The sequence below is a fragment of the Electrophorus electricus genome, chromosome 2 (genome assembly GCF_013358815.1).
Source record: "Electrophorus electricus isolate fEleEle1 chromosome 2, fEleEle1.pri, whole genome shotgun sequence".
Lineage (NCBI taxonomy): Eukaryota > Metazoa > Chordata > Actinopteri > Gymnotiformes > Gymnotidae > Electrophorus > Electrophorus electricus.
The window spans coordinates 7,624,949-7,652,292 of NC_049536.1; the positions used below are offsets into that span (position 1 = coordinate 7,624,949).

Consider the following 27,344-nt stretch of genomic DNA (forward strand, 5'->3'; position numbering starts at 1 on the left):
ACGGACAGCGGTCGCACACAGAATACAGGCATTTGGATGCTGGCCGCTCTGAAACCCCCCGTGCTCGTAGAATGTGAATGAGTTGGAATACACTTCAGGCACGGAAAGGCTTCAGTGCCTCGGTTTCTCGATGTCTGGATACACAACACGATTAGGAAACAAGCAAGACCATGCACGAGCCACCTGGATATCACTGTTCGATGTCATGGACTTATCTGCGCACGGACTTTGTCTCTCGCGAATCTTTTTGCGGTCTGGGCTTGCTGTTCATAAGTATCTAGCTGGGAAGCCCTTACCCCAAAAAGCATTTGCGGAAGGCGCATTCAGCGAATTTTCATCGGAAGACGATATACAGACTTCTTGGACCTAAACCTAAATACAACATTTATTATTATTATTATTATTATTATTATTATTATTATTATTATTATTATTATTATTATTATTATTATGTGGTGTTGATTTTGTTTGAGAAACATGTTATCGCCGCTATGTGTTGCGGCTCAGTTGTGAAAGCTGAACTTCTCAACCAGTCGAGAGTTATGAGGCGTCTCCATTTCAGAACGCTTTCACTCGTAAATGCGATTTGCAGAAAGTAACCCAAACAACATCACAGTTCCACCAACGAGGTTCCAGTTCGCACGTGGGAAAACACAGAGGTCCATTCGAAGGGAACAGGGGAAGTGGGAGGGGAGTGGGCATCTCGTTTGTGTACTATTCACTTTGAAGCCAAACACTGTAGAAATGACCCCACCCCTTTTGCAGCAACATATAGGTTACACACTTTTTAGCTAGTATTGTAGACATGCATGTGGACCCTTATGGTACCCTTATGGCTTTGAATCATCAAGGCTAATAAATCACGGGTTGCCAACGTGTGAAAATGCGAGCGTCACCTTGCACCGATACGTCATGATAGGGGCCCTGAGAACATACCTCCCTCAGAATGCTTCATCTTCTTACACACACGCACAGGTGTAACGTCGCTATGAAATCTCACTTTTCGAACACTCATCATTCACGTGCTGTCTACAATAAAGATGATTATAACAACAGAAAAATAACTACCACTGACCCAAAGATGCGACTGTGTGTGTGTGTGTGTGTGTGTGTGTGTGTGTGTGTGTGTGTGTGTGTGTGCGCGCGCGCGCCCGATCGCGCGCGCTTTAATATATCATAGCAATAACCTATACAAAACGACGTGGCCTTGACAAACGTAGTTCCACGACTTATATAACTCGTGTCTATGAGTTTGTAGTAAGATTCGTGTTTTTAAATGTTATTTTTATGTAGACAAGATTTTAATAAAATAAGAAGTCACGTCATTTCTCAAGCTCAGAGAGAATGATATGTAGTGTACCATTTCATTACAACTCAAGAGTGAGCTGTAACGTATCTGCGTATCAAGTCTGTCTTCACTCATGTAACGAGCCGCTGGCCCTAAAGTTCTGAAAAATCAGTCTGCCTCGTACTGTTATATTAGCATATTTGGTTGACTTCACTCAAATGGATAATGTATAAACGATTACCTTGAAATAAGATGAGTTGACTTTGATTCATTTGTGTTCTTTTTACTTTCATATTGGTAAAAGTTTGTCACTTAAAAGAAATGGAGGTATCTCAAGGTACTAAAGATGTATATGTCTGCCTAAACTCCACCAATCCTCATTTAAACTGTAAGAAACAAAACAGTTCTTATATATACAGAATTAAGATAGTCACTTCATCACACTACACCAGAGAGCCCAGAGTGATCAGAACAACCTCTGCAGAGTTTATCAGTAACTTCATTCTTCTTGCCTCAGAGTTGTCGAGATGTCACTGAAAACAGAATAGTCTCACAACTGAAATTAGATTTTTATTAAGCGAAAGCAATACTAAAGATAAAATGCATTTAGATCTAACTCGTCAGTGGCGAGCAGAGACAAGGCCCTTTAGAAATAAGGTCTTTTATAAACTTGAGGACGTTCCAAACTTCATAGAAAAAGGGGCAATGTAGCACGATAAACTAAGTTTTTTTCTGGCAACAAACACATTTGTTGGTTTATAAGTAGAGGTAGAATTTTTAATAGATTCAAATGGCCATTCGTGAAACTTCACGTCTGACGGAGCGGAGCAATGTATTGATTTTTGACTTGAGTGAGCGTATAATGAGATGCACATTAATGTTCATAAAATGCCGGTATCTTATTTGTATAATTAATAAATCTATAATTTGATCTTGTCTGGAGTTGAACGGTGAAAAGAAAGTTCTTCACCGTCTTTACAGTCGTTGCTTGAGTTTGTCTCTTCTCAGGGCGCTCGTAATACACCGTTTTTTTCTTGGCTAAAAAATACACTGGCTTGAAAACTAAGTAAAACGTGTTGTGATAATGATATAATATCATACAATAGTACCGTTTGAGTTAATTATAGAAGGTCAATGTGTCTCTATTAAAAACAAACATTCGACACACAGAGCACAGACGATATTATAAGATAAACGAAAAGAATAGCATATATTTTAAATGTAATAAATACCAAAGAACGGGTGAATTACTAAAGAATTATTTTTACACAAAAATAAGCCTAAATATCCGTTAATTGGTCCGCACATATCGTCAGTTGCGCATTTTATTACGCACGGGCTGTTTTGTGTCTGCGAGCACATAAAGCCAGTCAATAAGTTGTAAAATGTTGTCCAGTTGTTGAGAAGCTGAGTAACTTGAGTGTATGTGTGTGTGTGTGTGTGTGTGTGTGTGTGTGTCTGTGTGTGTGAGTGTGTGTGTGAGAGTGTGTCTGTGTGTGAGTGTGCGTGTGCGTGCATGCTTGCGCCTGTGCAGGTGTGTGCAGAGCGTAAGAGTCCTTGCACGTAAATGATATGCCAAAGTTGGTGATTTCAGTCTCTTCTTTCTTATGTGTAGCCACACTTTTGGGTTGCCTTTTGTGTGTAAGTACGTGTGTGGAGGGGGGCGGAGGGCACTCATTCATGATTTTGGTGACATTACATGATATTTTTCTTTCAGTCAAATATATCTAAAATGGTGCTTTTGTTTCTGGTGTAGGGTCAGCAGATAACTGGAGATGTCTCCTTACCATCGAAGAAAGATACAGTCAGATCTACCAGTGCCATGGTGCTGCTGCTAGAGTCAGATCTATGAGTGCCATGTTGCTGCTGCTAGAGTCAGATCTATGAGTGCCATGGTGCTGCTGCTAGAGTTAGATCTATGAGTGCCATGGTGCTGCTGTCTGTTCCCAACCATGTCAACCACTGTAAGTTTTCTTTTTTTTTTAAAAAAAGGAGATATTCATTTTTTTGTACCTGGACCCCACACCTTTTGTCTTATTGCTGCTTCTGTATTTAGTATTTCTGAATTTAGTTAATGCCATTTGCACTGTGAAACTTTCATAAGCTCATTGCAATTCTAGAAATCTGTTAATTAACTTGTCAAACCCAACACACTCTGTTCATGTTGATAAAAGCCTCCGAATGCCTGTGGTGCTGTACGAGGCTCTTGTGGTGTTGGAGATGAGAAGAGATTGGTGGAGCTGGGTGTGATCTAGATGTCCTGTTTTTAATTCCTACTATCTGTGAGGTTTCTATGTTTTGAAGAATGTGTTGATTTCTTTGGTAGTAAACAAGATAATGTGGACATCCATTGTAGCTACAGTAAGAGCATGCTGAACCACAAGTTCTTCATCAGTTTTAACCTTGATACTTTAGCAGGAGTCTATTTGTGTGCATTTATTACATGATATTTTAGACACAATTTATTTCTGTGCATTTATTTATTACACTCAGTCTTGCACACACACACACATACACACACATGCACACACGCACGCATGTATGAACACAAACACACACACATACACACACACGCACACACACACGCACAAACTTGTACACAAACTTTTGTCATGATGTCTGGGCTGGAAGCTATACTTTTGGGCCCTCTTACACCACACAAAGCCTTTACCTGCTTTCTTGAAGTGTGTGTTTAAAAGGTCGTGTTAAACACAAGAACAACTTTTCTTGTTTTATTAGAATAGAAACTGACTAACTGGTCTAGTTTGGTGGACTGATATGTGAACCCACTACAATGAATAATGTATAGTCATGTGTGTGAGCATGCCTGTGTGTGTGAGCGAGATGGAGAGAGAGAGAGATGGAGAGAGCACACCAGAGAGTGTTACAGTACAATATATATCAGTTTCAAGTTTGGCTGTAAAAGTGTGACCATTTGATCAATGCTGTACATTTACGTTTTCCTCAGAAAAGGTCTGAGAGCATTTCAGTTAAAGGTTTACTTGTGCAAAACAAAAACATGTCTGATGTTAATTTCTGAAGCGTTAATAAGGATGTAGGAAACACCAGCATTAGACTGAAAGTACTGGAAAGGGGTTTAACTTGAGGAGTGCATCAGGTCTGGAGCCTGTGTGACTGTGCTGAAAAAGTCACTGTTTTTGCACCAACTCATTTAACCAGAATATAATTTATTGTATGTGGATCAATTTAAGACAGAAACCATTGTACACAGAGAAGGCAGCTATTCTCTCTAAAAGACTCCAGTTGTAGTTTCTTTCATGCAGACAGATCTTTCACTTTTCTCTTTTTGTATTTCTCTGCCGTTCAACTCAGTGAAGACAGTTCAGGTCTTAGGGTTTAGGGACATGTTCCAATGTCTCTATTTAATCTTGTAAGGGGTATTGCAGAAAATTTTGAAGACCATAGGCTTGCCCCAACCTCCATTATAAAACTAGTTTGGTTTAAAACTATTTCCAAGTGCCACATTGCCTTTTTTTACATTCTACAGTTTATTTACCTGCAAAACACTGCATAGTTGTTCCAAACCAGTAAATGAGTAAATGAGACGACAACTTTTTTATTCATGCTCTGCAGGCACAAGCATGCTTTAGGCAGTTTGGTGTCCTTGTAAAGGGAAAAGTTGGTACTGTAGTTGTTATGTTTACTCGGTACCCAATCCAAATTACAAATATCTTTGTAACAATACTGTTCAAGGCTACTTTAACGTGAAAGCACATTCTTGTCTAAATATGCTCTTTTTTTGTTCTTTTTATAATTCAACATTTTAGATGATTCCTTTCTGAGATGGCCAGACATGGGAGGCTGAAGGGCTAATGTATTTGAGGCTCTACTTCCGATTCTTCCATCTTCACATAATGGTAATGATTATCAACATATCAGTGGTTTCACAAATATTTTGTGATTGCATTTTACCTGTGAGTTTTGAGAGGTATTCTTTGTTTACAGAGCAAATAGAAGGACTGCACTAATACATCTGGTCCCCAAATTTATTATTTATTTGTTGTTTTTTAGTTTATCGTCATTTATACATTTATACATTGACAGGACCAATGGACAATGCATTAGGTATCACAGAATTATTTATGCCTTAAATTTAATCTGCTGATGTTGGAGGGGTAATGGACAACCTGAACACTAAATAATAATTAAGTATAAAGAATGCAGAAATTCCATGCTCCTCTTCCTCCTAAGTAGTTACTGTTGTAGAGTGAGTTGGTCCTTATCTCTATAAAGTTGATAGAGATGCCCATATTGCCAGCCGGTTGCCAGATTGCTTGCTACAAGGTAAAACATCATGTGTGAGGCAAGGTGTGAGAGGTGAGTCAGAATTAGGAGGGGTTTAAGAAGGGAGGGGCTCTCTCTACTACCTGTGAAAGTGCATGATTGAGGGTCCTAGACTGAGACAGTCCACGCACTAGTCAAACTGCTCACAGTGAAAAGGCAAGCTCACATGGGCACAGTTTTAAAATACAAATGAGCCATTTGTTACGTTCAGCCTGTTGCATGTTCATTGGGTAAAGAGGTTGTGTGTTGCATGTTCATTGGGTAAAGAGGTTGTGTGTTGCATGTTCATTGGGTAAAGAGGTTGTGTGTTGCATGTTCAGTGGATAAAGAAGTTGTGTGTGCAGCTCACCATCTTCGTTCTTTTTCCTCACTGGCACTTTCACGTAATTCGTCCCTGTTTCTTTTCATATTGAAATGACTTGAAAAAAGAGGCTCATTGGTAATGCATGACTGGGCCTGTAAGAGCAAACTAGAAGGATACATCCAAATTACACTTAGAATCAACTAGAACAAAATAGATTCATATTAAGCAACTGTTAAATCACATGTTTTCAGATATAATTTTGATGTTATATACCTGATATCATTTTGTTTCACCAACATTCCTCTAGTGTATGAGGAATACAGAGTGAGTTAACAATTAACTTTTGACATTCTCTTCTATCATTTTTACATGTCTATTTAATATGTAATGATTCGACTTATTTCACTGTTCAAACTCCTATAAAGGATATGAGTAATATTACACACACGTGTATAACATTTTAGATCTTTGAATATGTCCCTGCCTCACACACATTACACATAACCTGCAGACTTCCACCACTACCTTATGCTAATTTAAAGTTGTATTTATTGTGTGTTTTTTGTTGTTTTGTTTTTTGAACTAAGGAACAGACACTGAATTAAATCCATACACTGTATTGTGATCATAGCAATAAAACCCAGTGTGCAGGATGGCATGAACAGCCAAGAATTTCATGATATTGCTGCAAAACAGCAGAAGCCTTTCAAAAACACTACCCATAGTAGTTTTTATTTTGGTGAGATGATGTCATGATAAAATGTGCATTTATAAATGGGGTGAAAAATGGAGACTAAATTAGTATTGAATTTGAGATGTGTGGCTAGAGAAAGCTAAGTTAAAATAACTCTATAATAACTGCCAATTGTTTGGGTTTATAGGAAGCTTACCTGTATGGGGCAATATGATATGATAAGCATATATGTATTTCTTAATGGGTGTTCCTGATTTGAATTTTAGGACATTTGTGAGTGCCAAGGGACCCACATCACAGTGTTCGGAGCCAGAACACACTTCTTCAGAGAGCAGAGGGCCAGGGACAGAGCCACAGAGGGAAGAGATGGGCGTGTGCTGAGATCCAGAATAAAATGGATGAATCAGTTATCACAGCTAGATATCACCTGACAACCTTTTTGCTCAAAGCTAAAATAGGTGAGGCCTTAAAATGCAAAACCTGTGGTGGTTTCTGTTTGTGAACTTCAGACTAGTATTCACTGCCCATTCTTGCTATTCTTTAACTAAAGGCTCCATGTTAAAATAAAACAAATATCAATATGTTCAGTTTTACTTTGTCTCTATATCAAAAATATTTAAACATATGCCAGCTCTGTTTAGGCTTTTAAATGCAATTTATTAAATTTAAAATTTATTTAACTGTATTCTAGAATAATTTAGATTAAATTAATATTCCGTATTGTTTTTGTACTACACAGGGAAATACACATATTTGATATGTTACAATACGTACTTCAGAGCAGTCTTAGCAGTTCATTTTGTTTTTTAAAACTATGGATATTTCAAATTGAGAGAGGAATGGAGTGAACCCACACAAAGAAACCAATTCCTTATGTTGGGTTTAAAGAGTTAGATTAGTTCCATTCAGTACTTTATTGTCATTCTAACTTTCCAATTTTTGGAATTCACTGATTCATGCAAGTTTTATCTTTTTTATAAAAGTACAAGCAAGTTGGTGAGAACTGTTTATAGTTTGAGCCCAAAAAAGTTACTTTGACCTTTTTTGCACAAAATTATATTAGCAGATTATAGTGACCCCCAAGACAAATGTATTTTAGAATGTTTATCAAGATTAATGATTCATTACTCAATATTCAAAAGGTTACTGATTTCTTAGTTGTTCTTATGTAGAAAACATAAGAATATATATTATAATTGGTTGTAAAATGTTTGTCCAGATGATAGAAATTATATAAACCTCACAGGAAACTGTGGGGGGAACAGAAACTGAGGTATATGCGCTGGTAGAAACCTGGCTGCAACCGGGCCGAGATAGAGTACCTCAGTTAAAGCTCGGTTTTGGGATAACACTTGAATGAAACATTGTAATTATGTGTATGTTAAGTGGGTTTAAAGAAAAAGGCATTGTCACTCATATCTCTGGTGCATTAGTGTTTTGTCATGACTCAGTCATGAAGCAAGACAGTGTGAGTGTATATGCTTAAATGGATAGAGCAAATAAGTTAGAGAAACAATTGACTTTAAATGTGAGGAGTATGAGCAGTAGTGGCAATACATATATAATGCATACTTTTAAAAGTGTCTTTGTAAAAGTGTTTGACACACAGTCTAATCTGTTAGATTAATTTGTCTACATTCTGTGTCACTTTGAATTGTTTTGTAACACAATCTGTCTGTGATCCATAAACATGGGTTTGTAGGGCTGTGGCTGGGCTCTGGAAGAGAGATGGACACAATTAGACTGACCGTCATGAGCAGCCATTTCATTGTGTGTGTCTTTGTGTTTGTGTGTCTGGGGGGGGGGGGGGGGGGGGGGGGGTTGCATAGAGACATAAGTATGCATGCCCCTGTTCACTAGAATGTAATTGTGTGTAGTTAAAACTATTGTCAGAAATGTACTTGCATGTGCATACAGTCAAATTTGGGTTGTATTTCTTGGTGGAGAACATTTTAGATTTGTTTATGTGTGAAATATCATTGTTATGATTGTGCTTACATGTAACCTTGGGCTTGCAAGGTTCTAGCTGTTTTTGGAAAAACTGTTTGTCTGCAAATAGGTTAATAATAATATCCATAGATTAGGGGTGTTGTATGAATGTGCATGCATGTGCTCGTGTGTCTGTGTGTGTGTGTTTGCGCTTGTGCGTGTGTATGCATGTGTGTGTGTGTGGGGGGGGTGTTGGTGTGATTGTGAGTGTGTGAGTGTGTACACACGTGTGTGTGTGTGTGTGTGTGTGTGTGTGTGTGTGTGTGTGTGTGTGCGTGCATGCATGTGGATGTGTGTGTGTGGGGGGTTGGGCACGCATGTGGATATGCGTGTGTGTGTGGGGGGGTGTATGCATGTCTGTGTGTTTCTCTCAGTTTGTCTGACTGCCTTATTGTCAGTCTATTTGTCACACTCTGTCCATCTGTATAGTCTGTCCATCAGGTTTTTGTGTGTGTCTGGTGTTGTAACTTATCACTAGCAGATTATCAGGCAGACAACGTTTGGTGTCTGTACGTGATTTCAAGGACAGGAAGAGGAGTGTTTGAGCTAATGATTACAACAGCTCCTGTGATGTGGTGCCACCATTTTAAATACCAGTGGCCAACATACATTTACTACTTCATTTTTATTTCAGATTATTTCTTAAATCATTAAATTACCGTTGTAATTGTGCAGCAAAAAGCAGTTGCTTAAGGGGTATAAAAGGTCTCTGATCGCAGTGTCATTCTCAGAAACTAACTTCTTAAATGCACAGGTATTTAATTAGTATTAAACCTGCCATGTATACAACACAGAAAATAGTCCTATTCAATTATATAGTTTTAAAGAATAATGTTTTGAACTGGCAATTTAAGAATGATCACTTGTGAAAGAGAGTCTTTATTAAAAAAAACTTTGTCTGTACTCATTGATCATAATAAGAACAGTACACATGTACTATTGATTAAAAATGTTCAGTTGGTAAAGTAAAATTATTTACAGATGTGCAGAAAAAAAGTATGTGTAGGTTAAAGTGTGGCTTATATATTCAAGAACACACATGTTTAGTAAATTTTAATTTTTAATTCTGGGGCTTTGGAGAGAAGTAAATTCATCACAGTAACTGTTTAATGTTAATGTACATTTTCTTGATTATTATGAACATTTCATGCATGCATATTGCTTGACCATGCCATATCTGGTGTGTGTGTGTGTGTGTGTGTGTGTGTGTGTGTGTGTGTGTGTGTGTGTGTGTGTGTGTGTGTGCGTGTGTGTGTGTGTGTGTGTGTGTGTGTGTGTGTGTGCGTGTGTGTGTGTGTATGTATGTATGTGTGAGAGAGAGTTTTTTATGTTTATGCATGTGTTAAGGGGGAGAACAGAGACCAAATGGTTGAACAGAGGCCATTTCCTGTAGATCCAAAAATTTCAGATGATGAAATATTATTTTACAAGAAGCCAAACAGATTTATTATAAATCTTATTTTTTGATGGAGAGAAGGGTCACCGAGGCTGGTGAAATTCAATAATAGTGCCTTTATTAAAACATTTTGGCACCAAGTGTCTTTTAGACTTCTTCTTAAACTGCTTTATATTTTAAAGTGTTTATCAAACTCCAGTTTTACTTTAACACATCCTTTTTTAAATTTACTGCCACTTCAGTGTAGTTTTGTTCCAGTACACAGTGTCCCATAGCTTAGAAAGAGAGTATTATTAAGTGTAAAGATTATATATTAATAGTAACTGCATGTTGATTATACTTTTGATTTGGTGCAATATTCCACTCAACCTTTAGCCCAAGGTATTGCTGCATTGTTACTCTGTTGCTTTCATGACAAATCCTCAGTAACTTGAACGTTATCTTAAAGTCCTCTACAGGAATCCTACTGTTTAAAGAGGGCAATTATAGCACCTTTAATTGTGAGGTGTGATGTCTTTGATTGGTCATAGGAGCAATAATCAGGGTTAGGCATTTATTTATGTTGATGGCTCACTCCTTTTCTGTGTGTGGGTATATCTGTGTGCACATGCAAATGCACAGGCACATGTGTGCTTGAATTGTATGCAGGTCTGCATGTCTAGGTCAGTACTTTTGTATGTACAGAATGTGCGTGTCTTAATGGCGCTCAGCTTTCTCACATTTATCCATTAGAATAATGCTTCTGTATTTGTTTTTGCATTTATTTTAGAGAACGCACCAGGCTATGAATTTGCACCAGTCTGGGTAATATAACCAAGGTATGGTCCCACAGTTTTCTGGATCTATGTGTTTGTGCAATGTATAACTGCACCTCATATATCTGATACAAAACTGTAAATACTACAGGAAAGTAAAATGACATTGTTAATAAAAATTCAGGTTACAAAGTTGTTACATATAGCTGGAGCCATTTAAATATTTGGCATGAAATGTGATGAAATTTGAGTCTTAAAATATGTAATGGAAAAAGTAGCAACTCTTACCTTCTGATAATCTTTTCTGTTCATGTTTCATAGGCAAACCATTTGAAAATATGTGTGAATAATCCAGAGTGATTGGCTTGTCCTGGATCCATGTCTGCAGAGGACTTTTCATCTGCTTTAAAATGAAGGGTGAGACAGGCAGGTATTTAAACGTTTGTCCCTAAGGTTTTGGGATGGGAACAGGAAGTGCACAATGCAGACTTCAGGATTTCCTTAATACTTGGGAACCACATGATGAGGTAACATGGGCTGTCTGTTCAGGGTGAACAGCAAAAGGGGCCTAGCAGCCATTATTTAGAGATAGTAATGGGTAGTGAGGATTAAATAAATGAAGACTCTCTTACAACTATTCACAAGTATTTTCTGGGCATGATTTACCATAGTGACATTGTAAACCTATTACATCAGTCACCAACCTCTGTTGGTGCAAGCTGCAAGCTGTGAAAGTAGTTGTATTACAGTTTTAGAAGCTTGCTGAATGAATTGCAAAAGTTGGTTTTGCTGTCATCTGACTATATAGTTACTTAGGTGTTGAAGGGGTACAAACAGTCTGGTCAGAGAGAAATGTGTGTTTGTGAGAGAGAGAAATAAAGACAGAGAGAGAGAGAGAGAGAGAGAGTGTGTGTGTGTGTGTGTGAGAGAGAGAGAGAGAGAGAGAGAGAGAGAGAGAGTGTGTGTGTGTGAGAGAGAGAGAGAGAGAGAGAGAGAGAGAGAGAGAGAGCCTGTGAGAGAGAGAGAGAGAAAGAGAGACTGAGAAAGTGCAAAACAGGGAAAGACAGTTTGTGCATATGTGTGTATGCGTGCGTTTGTGTGTATGCGTGTTTGTGCGTGTGTTTGTGCGTGTGTCTGTGAAAGAGAGACTGAGATAGTGTAAGAACGGAAAAGACAGTGTGTGGGGGGGGGTATGTGAGTGCATTTGTTTGTGTGCATGTGTTTGTGTATATGCATGCATGCATACTGGTGTCTGAATTTGATACTTTTCACCTGGTAGATAGAAAGGGAGTGCTTGTGTACCTGCCAATATTGTATTCACAGAGATATACATATGTATGTGTGTGTCTGTAATTTAGTGGGTGTTTGTCAGAATGGTTTTAAGGTGTGTGTATCTGTGTTCAGGGACAGACAGTGGAGCTCATAGGGTGAGAAAGAGGTTACCAAGGGTGCCATAGGGGAGATCCACCATTTTACATATACTGTTCAGTACAAATTGAATATTACTTTTAGATTTTGCTACAGATTAATAATTGAAGTCATGTTTAAATATTACATTGTAAGCATATAAAGTTTAATGGCTTAAGGAAGGTCTTGAGGATCGGTCAGGTGCTCTGTAAAGGTTACCAGCAGAGCCTTTGCATGGGTTTTTTTCCATTTTGTTTCTTTTCACTGAAATAGCACTGCAGAATTGATCCAGTCATAATATAGATGTAGGTACATTTACCATGCTCTCTCTTAATTTACTAAAGCCTGTTCTAGCTGTGATGATGCTATACGAATCTGTGATTGGGGCTTTAAAGACTTTCCTTTAGAATATCATTCACAATGTATAGTACCAAACCTGCCATTTGCACAACATGAAAATCAGTGTTTTCCTATTATGCATATTTGAGCAAGAATATCAGTTCCTTTCAAATTCAGGTTTTTGGGGAGGGGGCATCTTAATGTCTAAAAAGCACTTTAAAAATGAATAGCTGTACTTTTACATTGACCCTTATGATCAATAATTGTTCTGACAGGAAAACATATTGAATTGCTATTATATTAATATTTTTATTGGTAAATTGATTGGATAGATATACCCCAGATAGGGATAATATATGGATTATTTATTGTATAAAACACACATTTTGTTTCTTTAATATTTTTGTTCTGATTATACTTTCATTAAAATATAGTCAATTTCAATAAGGTTGTTAACTGTTTAACTGAAGGTTGATAACCATGATCATTATATATCTGACAATCATCCATACACACTCACTGTCTATCGAGCATGTGTGTACACAGAAAACAGGAATGTGTGTGTGCACACACCTGCACACAAATTACTGATTTTTATAAGAGAAAACAGAGGGAAATCGGTGAAGTGCTGTTCCACACATGTACATTATATTGTGTGCATGCTTGCGTGCGTGCATGTGTGCATGCATGTGTCTGTGTGTGTGTGTGTGTGTGTGTGTGTCTGTTTGTGTGTGTGGGGGGGGTATTTGTATTGTGGTACTGTGTGTGTGTGTGTGTGTGTGCGTGTGTGTGTGTGTGTGTGTGTGAGAAAGAGAGAGAGAGAGCGAGAGAGAGAGAGAGAAAGAGAGAAAGATACTATGGAGTAAAATATTCTCATTTAATGATTATTGTTTGTTTGATGCATGTGTTAAATTATATCTTTCTATGTGTTGGTCTTACCTACAGCTGTGTATCTGCAGAAAGCAGAAAGTGGGTGATGTGAGCAGGTATGTCCAGCTTTATCAGACTTTTTTGGATCTATATTTAGATTTTTTTTTTTACTAGAAATGTTGATTTTGTAAAAGCATCTATGGATAGAAACCACCAACAAGAAATAATGACATTGTTCTTAAATACTAAATGCAGGAAATCAGTAATTGCAGCTGAATGTTTAAATGTAGTAAAATGTGTAAAATATAAAAATATGAGCAGTTATACTAGATTGAATGTATTAGTTTTATTCATGAAATGATACTGATACTTTGCACATAAAACAGAAGTGAATAGTAAACATATTTTGGTTTTACAATCCTCTTTTCGTCTTCTTACAGAAAAACAATGTGAAATGTGCACAGAAATTTGGATAAACCCAATGAAATGCGTTCACCCGTGTTCTATACGCAAGGAGGGCGGCAGGTTGTTGAAGGAGTAATTTGAAACGGTCAGGTATTTAAAACTCTGTTTCTAAAGGGTTTTATGTTTGGAATAGTAGGCGGATATTACGAACGTTGTCGTTTAGCAACTTTCCTTGACGCATATGCTGTTTCATACCATGTGTCACAACTAAAGGGAATAAGGTGATAACCATGATCTAATTTCAAGAATATAAATGGAGTAAAAACATCATTTATGAGGTTCGTGTCTGCTCTGTAAAGCTGTATACATGGGTTCATAAATTCAATGAGGTGTATTTGACTGGCAACGGTCACGACTGCTTGTATACCTTATTTGTCGATATATTCAATTGCAGAGAAATGAAACTATAATGCATCATGACTCTATATATATATATATATATATATATATATATATATATATATATATATATATATATATATATATATATATATATATAGTCTCCGGCGTTCTTTTACACGATAGCTTTATGTTTTGTTTACTTTTGGCGGGGCTGTTTTGTTTTTTTTTAAGTCTGAAGTGATTGTGGAGTGACAGACTTAGAAATAGATATCTGTGGCTGCATTATAACAGTATAAATGTAGTATAGAGCTGCGTGGCGGTTTTTATCCTTTCTTTTTTAAGAAATTAGACTAGACATGCTACATCAGACATACTTCTTACACTAGAGGCTTGTTAGAATTTTACAAGTAGCAAATCTGAGTACTGAAATTGTTTAAAGTGTAAACATGAAGTCACAAGCACCTGTAAATTTTTATACGTATAGCTGCTGCTGTCAGCCTTCGCTGTCCACTGTTTCTAATGCTGAAAGGCCCGCTTGTGATGTCTCGTTCTCTGAGGCCCCATGGTATTCTTTAAAGCGTTTTACAAACATTTTATTCGCGGGGGTCTGCCAGACTGTGCGTTCTGTACAAAGTATTTTTGAATGCTTGTTGCTGGCTGCTGTTATTCATCTATATACATTAAGGGTACCTTGTAATAATGCTCAAAGCTTACGATAAACGTCAGTCACATATATATTGTCCAAAAGGATTAAGGCTAATAGGAGTCACACAGCAGTCAGAAACCGCATTAAAGAGTCAGAAACCACAGACAGTGTAGATGTTTGAAAATGTCAATGCATCGATACAAGGTGAAAGGTGAGAATAGATGTGGGTGAAGATGCGTGTGTATCCTGTAACTGTGACTGGTTTTATTTTATATAAAAATAAATAGTAAAACAAAAACAAAAAAAACAAAACATCAACACACGCTTGGATACACGCTTAGATAGTTTAGATAGCTGCAACAACAGTTACAACGTCTCAAAAAGAACTGCATTTTTGTTTGACTATTTTGTTGTAGTTATAAGTCCTTGTACTAACTAACATGCGTTTCACAGTTAAGATAATACTGTGCTGTTTAAACACTGGAATTTGGAAGATGCAATCAATTCTATAGCAAAGCAAAGCAGAGGCACAGAAAGTAAATATTTTAATGGGGTTGTTTCTGTCAAATTTGTCTATCATGCTATATGAAGTATATATTTGTTTCACTGCGTGCATTACAAAATCCGACTCGTGAATGTGTTGGTTTTATGTATTTGGATATTTTTGACACAGTGATGTATTATGCCCTTATGCTCTTGTTTGTTTTGCTGTCGTGTCTCAGCTCAAATAAAAACGTTTGTGATTATTTGTATTCAGTGCTGGATTATATTCATATTTCTGAAGCCTGTAGTTATTTAAAATATAGAGATATTTCAGCTTTCACTGGGTTTTCTGTAGCCGATTTGCCCGCAAAGAAAAGCGTTGGGGCAAACTGACACAAAGTTACAGCCGAGTTAGTGTTTGCTGAACTAAAATGTGAAATATTAATACCAACATATTTTAGTTCTGAAAGCCAATTGCTTTTTTGTACTAAGCAGAATGTAATAGATACATTCCATGTGTTAATATAGATGTCCAAACCTTTATATACTTAAATTGTACGTTAAATGTCACGTCGTGATGAGACTCGTGTAAGAATGGCGACAAAACATCAATGCCTTGTAGACATAAAGGCTTTAGTATGAAGCAAGTCTAGAATCTGCCTGGTTAACCAGCCTAACACTGGGTAGTGCTACTCAGCTACTTGTCGTACATTTGACGCCTTTCAACACGTCTGGTTCCTCACTAAGTGAAACGTTGGAGAACCTGAGTGTGCAGGATTCATTTTCACATCACGTAACACAAATTTTCACACGTTACTCCTGTGCATTGCTACTATCTACCTCAATGTTTACATAATCCAAGCTTCTCTTCCGTATTTGTAAAACCAAGATCTCAAAGCTTCTCGCGAGTCTTCGTGAGAGGCCTGTCTGGTAATTGTAGTTTTTTGCTACCAATGGAAACTATTTCCAAATGCGGTATAATGAAGGACATGCGTAGCCACTTTTCATAACTGGTAAAGGGTTAGGGTATTCTAGAAGTGTTTGTAATATGTTCTTGTCCTGCCATTCAGTTTTTAACATACTATGCCATCATACTCCAAATTGGTCGACTTGTTCTTTTTTGTGTGGCCGATGAGTCATGTGTGAGGCATCACCCACGAAGGAGTACGACCGGCGTACCTTCCATCAAATAGTATCGTCCAGAAATTACACGGAAGGCGGGCGAATACATTCTTGTCTGACCAATAGGTGAAAAGCTTCATTCATAAAATAGAGGGGGCTGTTAGTTGAAAACGTGGATTTGGAGGTTTCATAATCCTGACTGAAACAGAAAACCTGTTCTGAATTACAACCAATGGAATTATTTGAATGGCGGTTACCATAATGTTTGTCCAATCGTTTTTCAACTACCACCGCTCTCGACCCACCCCTTTGAGACAGAGAATCTGATGAATGAGAATGGAGCCTTTGTGATTGACGCAAAAATTAACCAAAGAATGGTAAGTTTCCTCTGGCGGATAGGAGTTTCGTCCAATCAACGATGAATGTGGGCGTGCTTGGGCGGTGAAGGAGTAGGTGGGGGTGTGCACTTAAATCTGGATAGACTAGTATGTTTGAGGAGTTGTGGGGGTTGATGCCACCACCTGCTTATAAAGGGGCTCGCACATTGTATCGTTAAATCAGTGCATATCGCCTAATTTTGTGGGTCAGACACCACGCACGGCCAGCCGTATACATGGAGTTGTTTAACGTGGTGGAGATGCTTCAGTTAGCCGAGAAACCGTTGTACTGGGTCGGTGCACTTACCACAGTCTCGCTGGTGTTGTGGCTGGTGTACCACATTCTCTCCGGCTTTAGGATATGGGTGCTGGGAAATGGAGATTTACTCTCCCCCAAATTGGGAAAATGGGCAGGTGAGTTGAATTCATTCATTCAAACGGGAAACCGTCAGTAGCTGAGCCACAAGCACTAAGTATAAAGGGGATTATGAGCGTTCAACTGAAAACTGTAGATGTGATTGAACTTCATAGATTTTACAAGTACTACTAATTGAACTTTTATTCCATTTTGCCGCAACAGATTCATCTTTGACACATCCAAAGTCAACATGTAATGTTTCACATGTATTAAGGTTACAAAATGTATGTTAAGGAAAAACCCTACCAGATTAACTAAGAAACTAACCACATAATATTCACACGTATGGTCCATAAAGAGGCGATAAGTGTCTCAGGTTGACAGATTGCGCCATACATTCGTGGACTGTGCGCAGATAATCGCAGGTTCTGAGTCACTGAGATGAAGTCAGACTAAATCATTGCCGTCTTTATTGAAACGGGCTATCCATTAATGTGTGGGGAAATTTAGTAATTGCATTAATCAGATTAAGTTTTTAAGCATTTTTTTCTCTTTTTAATAACGTGGTTACGGTTCATGGACGTCAGTGTTGGAGGGTGGCAAGCCATATCTCATGATCTTTACATTCTTTTTTTTTTTTTTTTTCCCCCCCCTTCTTTTGTATCTTGTCCTGTGTTTGATCGGCCTAACCTGACCCAGTTATCCAGTTTCTCGTCTAGGCTGAGGTGCTGCGCGTCTGCTGACATATTTTTTTTGAATGATTCGGTCATTTTACTATATTAAAAATAGAGGTTAAACGCTTGGTGTATTCTAGTCAGGTACTGCCGTGCGCAGCTGCTCCTTTTATTTTGTAGGGGCATATAGGTTGGTTTTGGCAACATGACGCAGTTTAAAACGCCAATCTTAATTATAATGCGGGTCCATACCACGTGTGGCTTTTGAGGGTAGGTTTCTAAGTCGGTCTGCATACTGAAAGTTCTACTAAAACCTAGTTAAGAATATTCACACGACATGCTTGGATATGTTATCTGGTTACTTCACTGTAATTCATCGCATTGTTACGAATTACAAAAAAACCCAAATACAACGACATGCCTTGCACTTGCGAGGGAGGCAGGCTCGAACCACTTCGGCCCCCTAGCGCCTTGCCTGGTTAATGACGGCTGACGGCTCGGAAAACGACTCGCATTTTTGCTTTACTTTAGCCCAGGCCGCTGTGATTTCATGCTTGAAAGTAATTCGTTGCGTTAATCGACGCGATGTCTGTTAAATTAATTGTAAACTGGAGCCGATATACTCGTGCCACTCCCTGAAATAATGAATCCGGGTTCCAGTTTGACCTGTCTTGCATTCTTTCAGTGAGTGTAGCGTCTTAAGCATCTAGGTACAGGTGAGCTGGAGGTGACTAAATTCAGGTGGAAGGAGAAACGTTCCTTATCTTGTAATTCCTGAAGCGCAGGTCCTGTCCGGTTGAGCAATAGCTAGTTTCAGCTTCTCGAATATTCCTTATGATTGTAAGGCAGCCTCCTGCTTTATCGGATATTATGTTGTAGATCTTGGTTAGTAAGTATCTTTCTTTATACATGGATTGTAGTGTCCTCCTCTTCACGAATTTCAATGCATCAAGTGTTTGGCATGTGATTGCCAAATGCAAGCTGTTTCCTCTAACACGTTACAGTCCAGTCTAACAAGTTTCCCTCTCCCAACAGGTTTTAAGAATAGTACGCATGATTCAGAGCTGCCTAAGATTTGCTCCTGGACTTGAAGTATATGAAGTATTTTCGTTAATTTTGTTTTTCCTTACAAAAGTGATCCGTGTTCCTGTATCAATTTGTGGTATTCACCGCAATGTTCAGGAGACCCCTGCTGTTGAACTTGAAAATCGCATCCCGTTGTGCCCGTCAAGCTAGTCCTTTCGTTTGGATCAATCTTCTGATGCAGTTCTAATGAGCCCTCATTTTACCCATTTTTAACCTTACTTGTTACCCAGTAACGTTAACTTTAATGTAGTTAATTTTTCCGTCCTTCATTTCAGTAATGAGGTTTTGGAGATTCTTTTTTAATTAGTCTCTTGTGTGTGTGTGTGTGTGTGTACATGCAATCTCCCCCCTCCTCCTCCTAGACTGTTCTCTTGTATAGGAGTAAACTTTGTCTTGTTGTTGGGGGGGGGGGGGGGGGGGGGGGGCTGTGTAGCTTCACTGACTAAACCTAAATTATGGTAATTGGGAATAGGAAAAATGACAGGTTTGTGATAACTGCCATTCATCCTGAGTGTGCTAAGAATGATGAGAGAATGTAGCCTCTCTTCTGTGGGGTGGAAGAGGGTCTGTGGGTCGCTGTTAAAGGCAGGGGAGGGGCATGAACACTGCCATTCATGTGACCAACACACTCGCCATGTGATTGTGTTGAATCCTGGGTACTTTTTTTTTTTTTTTTCCCCCCCTTTCCCCCCCTCTCGTCACGACTCAGCCAGTTTTATTTATTTAATTCCAGAAAAGGGGGTTTTCTATTTAGCTTTTCCATTTTGATCAGTTTTGGATTTTTATTTTTTAAATACTTGCATATCTAGTCCCAATCTCTACATGTTTGGCATGCTTTGTGCTACACTGAACCAACATTTTCGCAAACATGATTTGGGGAGGTGGGGTTGGGCAAATGGGTGGTCACGGTAAAAATATTTGCATCTGTACTTGCTGTTTAGCATCTCTTATTACACTACTTCAACCATCATCTGTTTAATTGCTTGCCTGTTAATCAACCATGTCTGACAGGAAGAACGTCAGGCAGGTAAAATGGATGCATTTGTCCAGAAGCATCAGCTTGGTGCTTCAGAGCACTAGCTGTCCCTCAGGCATGTAGAATGGATGTAGCGCCTGCACAAGACCAATTCTTGTTAATGAACCTTGTCAAGATTGCAGCTGTCCTACAGAATAAGCAGTTCTGGGGTTTTGTTGTTTTTTGTTTGTTTCCCCCCCCCCCCCCCCCCCCCCCCAATTACCATTTTGAGTAGCACTGCTATTTTGGGTGCTGAAATGCCCTGTTGTGTAGTTTTTCTCCTGGCTATGTGACAGACCAATGCTATTTAAAGCATGATGTGCAGCTCTGGGGAGTGGGAGGAGGTTTGTGAGTGGGTAGTTCAGCATATTCTGCAGAGCTATTGAGCCAAAGAAGGACCAACCCATTCAATGGGGTGGGGAGCAGATTGCAAAAAGTAAAAGCCTCTTTGATGGTGTGTCCCAGAGCTATATCTCCTCTCTATACCAAAGATCTAATGAGATTAATTAGTTGGTTCGTTTGTGCAGGACCAGTGTACAAAACTCTATGTACATGCTAGCTCACTATGAAATTCCTTCTATGTAGAGTGAGCAAGTGGAATACCCTGTTCAATAGAGAAGAGTTCTGCATAAGGGTCTCGAGTGCTGTGCAGCAGGCACACCACGGTGAGCCGAGTTGCTGGGGAAAGCAGTGAGTGGGTGGGGGTTGCGGGGATGAAGGGAGAGCGGCATGTTGTTGGTATTCAGGTGGAGCGGCTGTTCCAGACACGGCAGCTATTTTTATTCCCTGCGCTGCTTTTTTTAGCTTGGCAAGACTGAAGGGGAGTGGGGCTAATGCGGCCGTGCAGGACACATTTCTGAACGTGATGTTCACAAGCACGCCCCTACCAACAGCCGTCACACAAGCTTCATGTTAAGGGGAGGGAATTTAAGAAATTGATTAATAATCCTCATAAGTCTGACTCCACACTCGCATGCAAATTTGGATGGAGAAGACTAAGCAATGGCTCATGGTTATAGCAGAAACATGCATGCACGCTCACCGTTTGTATGCAGTACGTGAGCACGTCTGGGGTCGTGCGTCAGCAGTTCTCGTAGTAGTCACGTGGCAGCTTGTGCAGCTCACGAGGGCAGTGAAGCCCTGCTCGGGGCACTTGTGTGGGAGGGGCTAATGGGCCTGGGAGGAAGGAGCTGTTTTGGACGTTGTTTTAGACTTGTGCGGGTCAGAATGTATGGTAGAACTTAAATAAAAGTGGAAAGTTCAGTTCGTCTTTCCCAACAATGTCACATGGTCTTGTATAAGGCCTATGATTTAAATGAGCACATCTAACTAGACAGATGCTTTTGTACACTGCACTTTCTCCACTCTGACCTTTGCTCGTGTTCCTCTGCACGTGAAAATGTACACATGCTTGACCTTTGCATTCCTGAAACTCTTGGCTGTCACCATTTATGGGTGAGTGCACTGCCCAAGTACTGTCTAGAGGAATGTTGACTGAGGAGTCCCATGGAGTGATGGGTGGCCTAGCAGTTTGCCTTCATCTGACTTCTCTAATATAACAGGAATGCTGTGTCAAGAATTGACAGCCAGAATTTGTGTAGAATTTCATGCCGAAATGTACAACTTTCATAAGCTTGAGGTATCACTCCCTAACTAAGTCTAATGGCCACAGTGGTCCGTGTTCTTTAACAATTTCCCCGCGAGGTTGAGGCTACACTGTTCTTGGATTGTCATGGGGCCCCAAATTAACTTTGTCTGCAATTTCAGATACTGATCCTATTGCGTGCAGTTCAGCCCGTTGACGTTTTTGAGCCAGAAAGTGTTAGATTCGTAACACAGCCTTAAAAATAACTAGTGAATCGAGTTCTCCCTCTTCATCCCTTGACTTTGCGCAGTCTCCTCCTCTCCTCTTGTTGCTATTTCTGGCAGTCCCCAGGATCCCTGCTCACCCCTCCCGTCCTGTTGGGCTCTGGACGTCAGCGCACTGCCTCCCTCCTTTCCTCCATCCACTTCTAGCCAACAGAATTGCTCTAGTGAATGACGGACTGATCCAGGCAGCCAGTGATGAGCTGAGGGTGTTTCGGTCTGAGATTTATGGAGAAGTTGTCTTGGTGGTTGTTTTTAAAGGTGCCCCTTCCAAAACTAAATATAAGGTTGTTTTGGTGTCCCCCCCCCCCCCTTTTTTTTTTTTTTTTAAGTCCATGGTTTCATTCCTCCTAAATTGTCAGGTTGTGGAGGAACAACCTATGGTGACCAGCGCTTCAGGATTGTTGGCTTGCTTAAACCACTAAAGTGACACCACAGTCTTGCCATCAAACCACAACTGGGTTAACTGGCGGAATAGTAAACGTACTTGTGTTTCTAGCAGGTGTGTTCACATTTTTTACAGTGCTAAAACTCTCTTGCCAGCTGCAATGATTCCTGACTGTCATCTTCATACAAGATGATGGGTGCGGTGTAGCTTTTTGCGTACAAGGCCATCATGGCCTCCAGAGATGCAGATATCCTACATGTACTGTAATAACCACTTTTTTTTTTTTTTTTTTTTTTTGACTAAAGTACTTGTTTGGAATTCATAACCTCAGTCTTCAATAAATGTAAAGGTGTCTGTTTCTGCAAGGGGTTTTGACAAATGTTCCTCCTAGCTGACCCCTCTCCTTGATTTCAGTTATGATATATATTCCCCCCCCCCCCCTCTCTTTCCAGTGGTGACAGGAGCTACAGATGGAATTGGGAAATCCTATGCAGAGGAGGTAAGGGTTCCTCTCCTTTTCTCTCTCTCCACAGAGAGCATGGTGACTCATCACCAGAGATGGGTTTCTCTCGGAGGCCACAGGAGGGAGGGAGGGTGAATGCAGGACTGCTTGTAGAAAAGGGGTCTCTTCTTGCATGCCAACATGCGCTTACTTTGTCAGCAATTTTCTTGACACTTCTTGTGAGGTTACAAAACTGCTAGGGGGGGAAAACTTCTGAAAGGACTGATCAGTAGAGAACGGTCTTTTTGTTTAAGCGCAATGACGGTGGACACTGGAGATTCTGAGGAGCCTTTCTTCATATAGTCTATTATATTTGACAGAGCAGGTGTGATGCAGTAACTTGTATGACCCATGTGCTAATCTGTGCTTTTGTTTCTCAGCTTGCTCAACGAGGTTTCTCCATGATTCTCATCAGCCGCTCTCAAGAGAAGTTGAACGATGTTGCCCAGTCCCTCGGTGTGTATGTGTGATGGCAGCAAGTGAACACACCACAACCCCACTAACTCTAAAACACAGACCTTCTAATGTTAATGAAGCCAGGCTTATTTTTGGTGCTGTCCTGAAAGACCCAGTGGAGGAGTCTGGAGAGCTGACTGGCCTGAGAGCTAATGCAGCCTGGCAAGCGTACACAGTCTGAACACAACACACAGCTGCAGGTGCCCTTTGTCTATCTTATTCAATAGAGTTGCCACTGACCCCTAACCCTGGTCTGGGATGCAAACACAAACCTCCACCTTGTCTGTCTTCATTTATAGAGTGAAATTAGACTTGTCCTCCACTCTGACATGAACATGGAACTTAAGATGCACCCAGCATCTTAGCTTGACCATGCCACCCAAATCTCTTATGCATACTTTCTACAGGCAGTCTAACCCCATTACCCTTTAAATTCCTCTCCAGCTGAATGTTGTCCCAGCACCCCCATAGCCATGAGAACCTTTTCATTCACAGTCCCCTCCTTGCAAATGCTGGAATCCTTTCTGATGACTGTCGTCATGGAAATTTTCAGGGTTGAGTGCACGGGGCGTGATATGAGGATCTCCATCTAAACGCTTGTTGATGTGGGCACCCCTCCCTGCTGCACACCCGCTGCTAATCCACACTTCTCTTTTTATGCTACGCACTGTCTCCTCTATGTACTAAGTGTCTGTTTTAATAGAAAAATGAATACCACTTGGGTTGGTTCAGAAATGCCAGTTCCTAAGGTGGTAAAATCATCCCTTTTAGTTTTGTGACACTCCACCCATCACCCTTTCACAAATGCTGTTCTGCCTTTTCTGAATGGAGGTGAAGTTGCTATGGACTTTGCTCTGTCTGCCACTCCCTCTGTCTCTGCAGGCTGAATGAGTGACTATTTGTGAACTGGGGAGCCTTCTGCCTCAAGGGAGGGGATATTCTGGCCCTGCTTCTGTGCTCACTGCAGAATTAGCCACTGTTGCTTTCACTTAATGTGTTTTATTCTGTTACCTCTCTACACTGGGGTGTTTGTTTGTCTGTTTGTTTGTTTTCCCCCTTGTATTTGTGGCATCCTATTGGGTATTACTGGTTTTAGTGTGTGCATGCATGCACACATGTGGGCAAGGGAGTGGAAGAGAAGCAGTTGGTGATGGGGGGCTCTGCAGATAGCCGTCTGCCGTAAGCACAGTCGTGCTGAAGTCTCAGTGAGGGGAGCGTCGGGGGAGGGGGAGTGGGGTTATGGGTAGTCACGAGCTAGGTCTCTCCCTGCCAAACCTGGCACTCTGTGCTCACGCCTCATCCAATGCCCCAGCAGTGCGGGGGTGTGGAGTCACCAAGACCACTTTTGTTAGTCACGAAGCTATTTAAAGCCAGAAACCTTTTAAACATGATTTAATGAGACCATTATGAAATCTTAAAATTGTCTTATTAGATCATATTCACTGGCCTGTAGTACCCCGCCCAACCACCTCCTGAAGCCAACTGTCTGCTCATATACATGTTCTACGTGGCAATGGATGCATTGGAGGAATTTTCCTCTCCTACCTCCCTCGAACAGGGTTCAGACAAATGAGTCTTTGGACAATACGTTCTAATTGCTGCAGGCAGATCAACAGAAGCATAGGAGGGGTGTGGGAAGTTGCAGTGTGGCTCACTTCTTGGCACACAGCACCCCCTGCTGTCCAAGACTTGCCATTCAATGCTTATTGTGGTTTTTCTCCAAGTATTTAAAAAAGTGTTGTGTAGGAGTTGTCATCAAAAATGCTGTTTGCCAAGCATATAGATGTCTCGGATGTTACAAGTTGTTTTACTTTTTTTGTTCTTTGCAGAGTCTCTGTATAATGTGGCGACCAAGACTGTTGCTGTAGATTTCAGTCAAGTGGACATCTACCCCAAGATTGAAGCTGCGCTTGCTGGACTAGAAATAGGAGTCCTTGGTGAGTTTGAATTTGACTTGATTAATTACACAGGGAAGAAAAATAAGACTGCAGTATTTTTCAGTTTGAGTTTTGCTGGACTGATGTGACTGTAGAATACTTTTTGCTCTATAGTTAACAACGTGGGCATCTCCTACCCTTACCCGGAATTCTTCTTGCACATCCCTGATCTGGACAACGTGAGTAGAATTGACTTCAGTTCAGTTGTAATATTTTTGTACCAGGTCTGGACAATGTACCTGAAGTCAGCCATGTTTTTACTTTGACTTAAGACCTCATAAGTGTCGTTTTAGCACAATGGTGTTTTACGTGTTTATGCTGATTTGTGTTCCCCTTGTATGTAAACCTAATGGCTTAACACATTGAATTAATTTACTGAGAAGTACTTGGTGCTAAAGTCCTCATTGCAACTCTGTTTCAGTTCATTAACACAATGATCAATGTCAATATCACATCAGTTTGTCAAGTAAGTATTTACATTTGGGCACCATTTCAAAGCAAAAGGGTTCATATGGCTTAATATGACTTAAATAGCTATGTAATGGAGCAAAGGCAGCAGTGTCTTGCTCTTCTGTAGTAACATCTCTCTCATTCCCTCATCAGATGACTCGTCTGGTGTTGCCCAGAATGGAATCTAGGTGAGGAGTTTTGAGAATTTCCTAATTGGAATTGGAGCAAATGCTGAAGCATGGCACCAGATGTCTGGGCAGCGATCTTTCTGGTGTCCAGCTCTGCCCCTTATTCCCCTACACTTTTTTTTTTTTTTTTTTTTTTTTTTTTTTTTTTTTTTTTCCCCCTCCTTTCTAAATTAAAAAAAAAAAAATGGCTTGTTGGGCTAGGTAACAAATGCGTCCCTCTGATTGGCCCTCTAGTTACACATGACCCAGTACAACCAATCACTGAGCTGGGAAAATTTTGTTCAAATGGGACCAACCTCAGCTCTCTAAAGCACACTACTGCAGCTGCAGGGATACTGCATGAGCAAGCTGGTGCCATGGCAACACGCACAAGGCGACTATAAATTGTGTGCACATGCGCTCATGCACCCATGTGCATACTTAAAATGTACTCAAAACAGTATTGTATTAATCTATGCATTTCCCTGTCTGAACCATTTCTTGTGGGGTTCCCCCCCCCCCCAGCCATCTGGTTCAAAGCGATGCTGAGCTAAAGACTCTCTGTTTCAGAGCTAAAGGTGTTGTCCTGAACATCTCCTCTGCCAGTGGCATGTACCCAGTCCCCCTGCTGACAGTGTACTCCGCCACCAAGGCAAGTGCTGATTGTCACCGGCCCACTAAACACAGATTACGTTCATGTTCACCAATTTTAGAAGCAAGTGAATCCTCATTTATTTTTTTGGAGGTTTGGCCAAGTTGTCCAGTATAATGACTGCAGTATAAACATGGTGCTTTTCTGCATAAGAATCGGAATATAAAGTGTTTTGTTTTTGGTGGGTGTGGGCGGCTTAATCTTTCTAGGCTTTTGTTGACTTTTTCTCCCGCGGACTTCAAGCAGAGTACAAGAGCAAGGGGATCATTATCCAGGTCAGAGTGCGCCTGTCTTCCATCTAGCTCTCCTTTTAGTACTTCACATGTCAGTACTTCTATAATGGGCTTTTGCTGTTGCTCTGGACCCAGAAAGCTGCATTTGTGTTAAATGCCTCTACTCTGCAGAGTGTGCTGCCTTTCTTTGTCGCCACCAAGATGACGAAAATCAGGAATCCCACTCTAGATAAGCCCACCCCTGAGCGTTATGTAGCGGCAGAGCTGACCACTGTGGGGCTGCAGGAACAGACCAATGGCTACTTTCCACATGCAGTCATGGTAAGAACAGGACTCCCACCCCCCCCCGAAAAAAACCATGGCTTGCATACCACCAGCCTACGGGCTTTGTCTAAAGACATCCTGCATTGATGGGAGAGACTGACATGTGACCTTGATTGTAATACCCACTGGCCTTTTTCTTTATGTGCTGCAGGGATGGGTGACCACTGTTCTGGCTCCCAGGTGTGTGGTAACCTTCTTTGCCCTGCGCATGAACAAGGCTCAGCGCGGTGGCTACCTCAGGAGGAGAAAGCTGAGATAGCTCGAAGCCATTATTTAAAAGGAAAAACTCCATCTCAAACTGTGCTTTCCTTCAGCTCGGTTTAATATCCCTGCCAGACCTCAAATCAGTGTTTGGGTAGTTTTGTCAATGCTTTTGAAGTACTGCTGCCTTTTGACTTGATTTTTTTTTTTTATATATATATATATATATATATATATATATATATATATATAT

The 27,344-nt window shown here is 40.2% G+C and overlaps 1 protein-coding gene and 1 long non-coding RNA gene across 4 annotated transcripts in view; both read left to right on the forward strand.

Moving 5' to 3' along the window:
* The window catches only part of LOC113571876, a 15,450-nt gene extending 1,235 nt beyond the window's left edge, over positions 1 to 14,215 (forward strand). Inside the window, exons 2-7 of one of the 2 annotated variants that reach the window (XR_004777096.1) lie at positions 5,077 to 5,166; positions 6,858 to 7,049; positions 10,746 to 10,794; positions 11,053 to 11,161; positions 13,423 to 13,463; positions 13,788 to 14,215. This is a non-coding gene — a long non-coding RNA (uncharacterized LOC113571876). The remainder of the gene's footprint in view (positions 1 to 5,076; positions 5,167 to 6,857; positions 7,050 to 10,745; positions 10,795 to 11,052; positions 11,162 to 13,422; positions 13,464 to 13,787) is intronic. The other variant, XR_003410035.2, reaches the window with a different exon arrangement.
* A 2,697-nt stretch (positions 14,216 to 16,912) lies between these two features.
* Positions 16,913 to 27,326, forward strand: hsd17b12a (hydroxysteroid (17-beta) dehydrogenase 12a). Of its 2 annotated transcripts, XM_035535035.1 has the most exons (11): positions 16,913 to 17,196; positions 22,622 to 22,668; positions 23,052 to 23,127; positions 24,957 to 25,064; positions 25,179 to 25,243; positions 25,486 to 25,530; positions 25,668 to 25,702; positions 26,252 to 26,333; positions 26,543 to 26,608; positions 26,738 to 26,887; positions 27,042 to 27,326. In XM_035535035.1, the coding sequence occupies exons 1-11, from the start codon at positions 17,019 to 17,021 to the stop codon at positions 27,147 to 27,149; spliced, it is 960 nt and encodes a 319-aa protein (XP_035390928.1). In that variant the 5' UTR covers positions 16,913 to 17,018; the 3' UTR covers positions 27,150 to 27,326. The 2 variants fall into 2 exon arrangements, with proteins under 2 accessions (XP_035390928.1, XP_035390931.1); XM_035535038.1 differs by lacking the exon at positions 25,486 to 25,530.
* Positions 27,327 to 27,344: the final 18 nt, after the last annotated feature.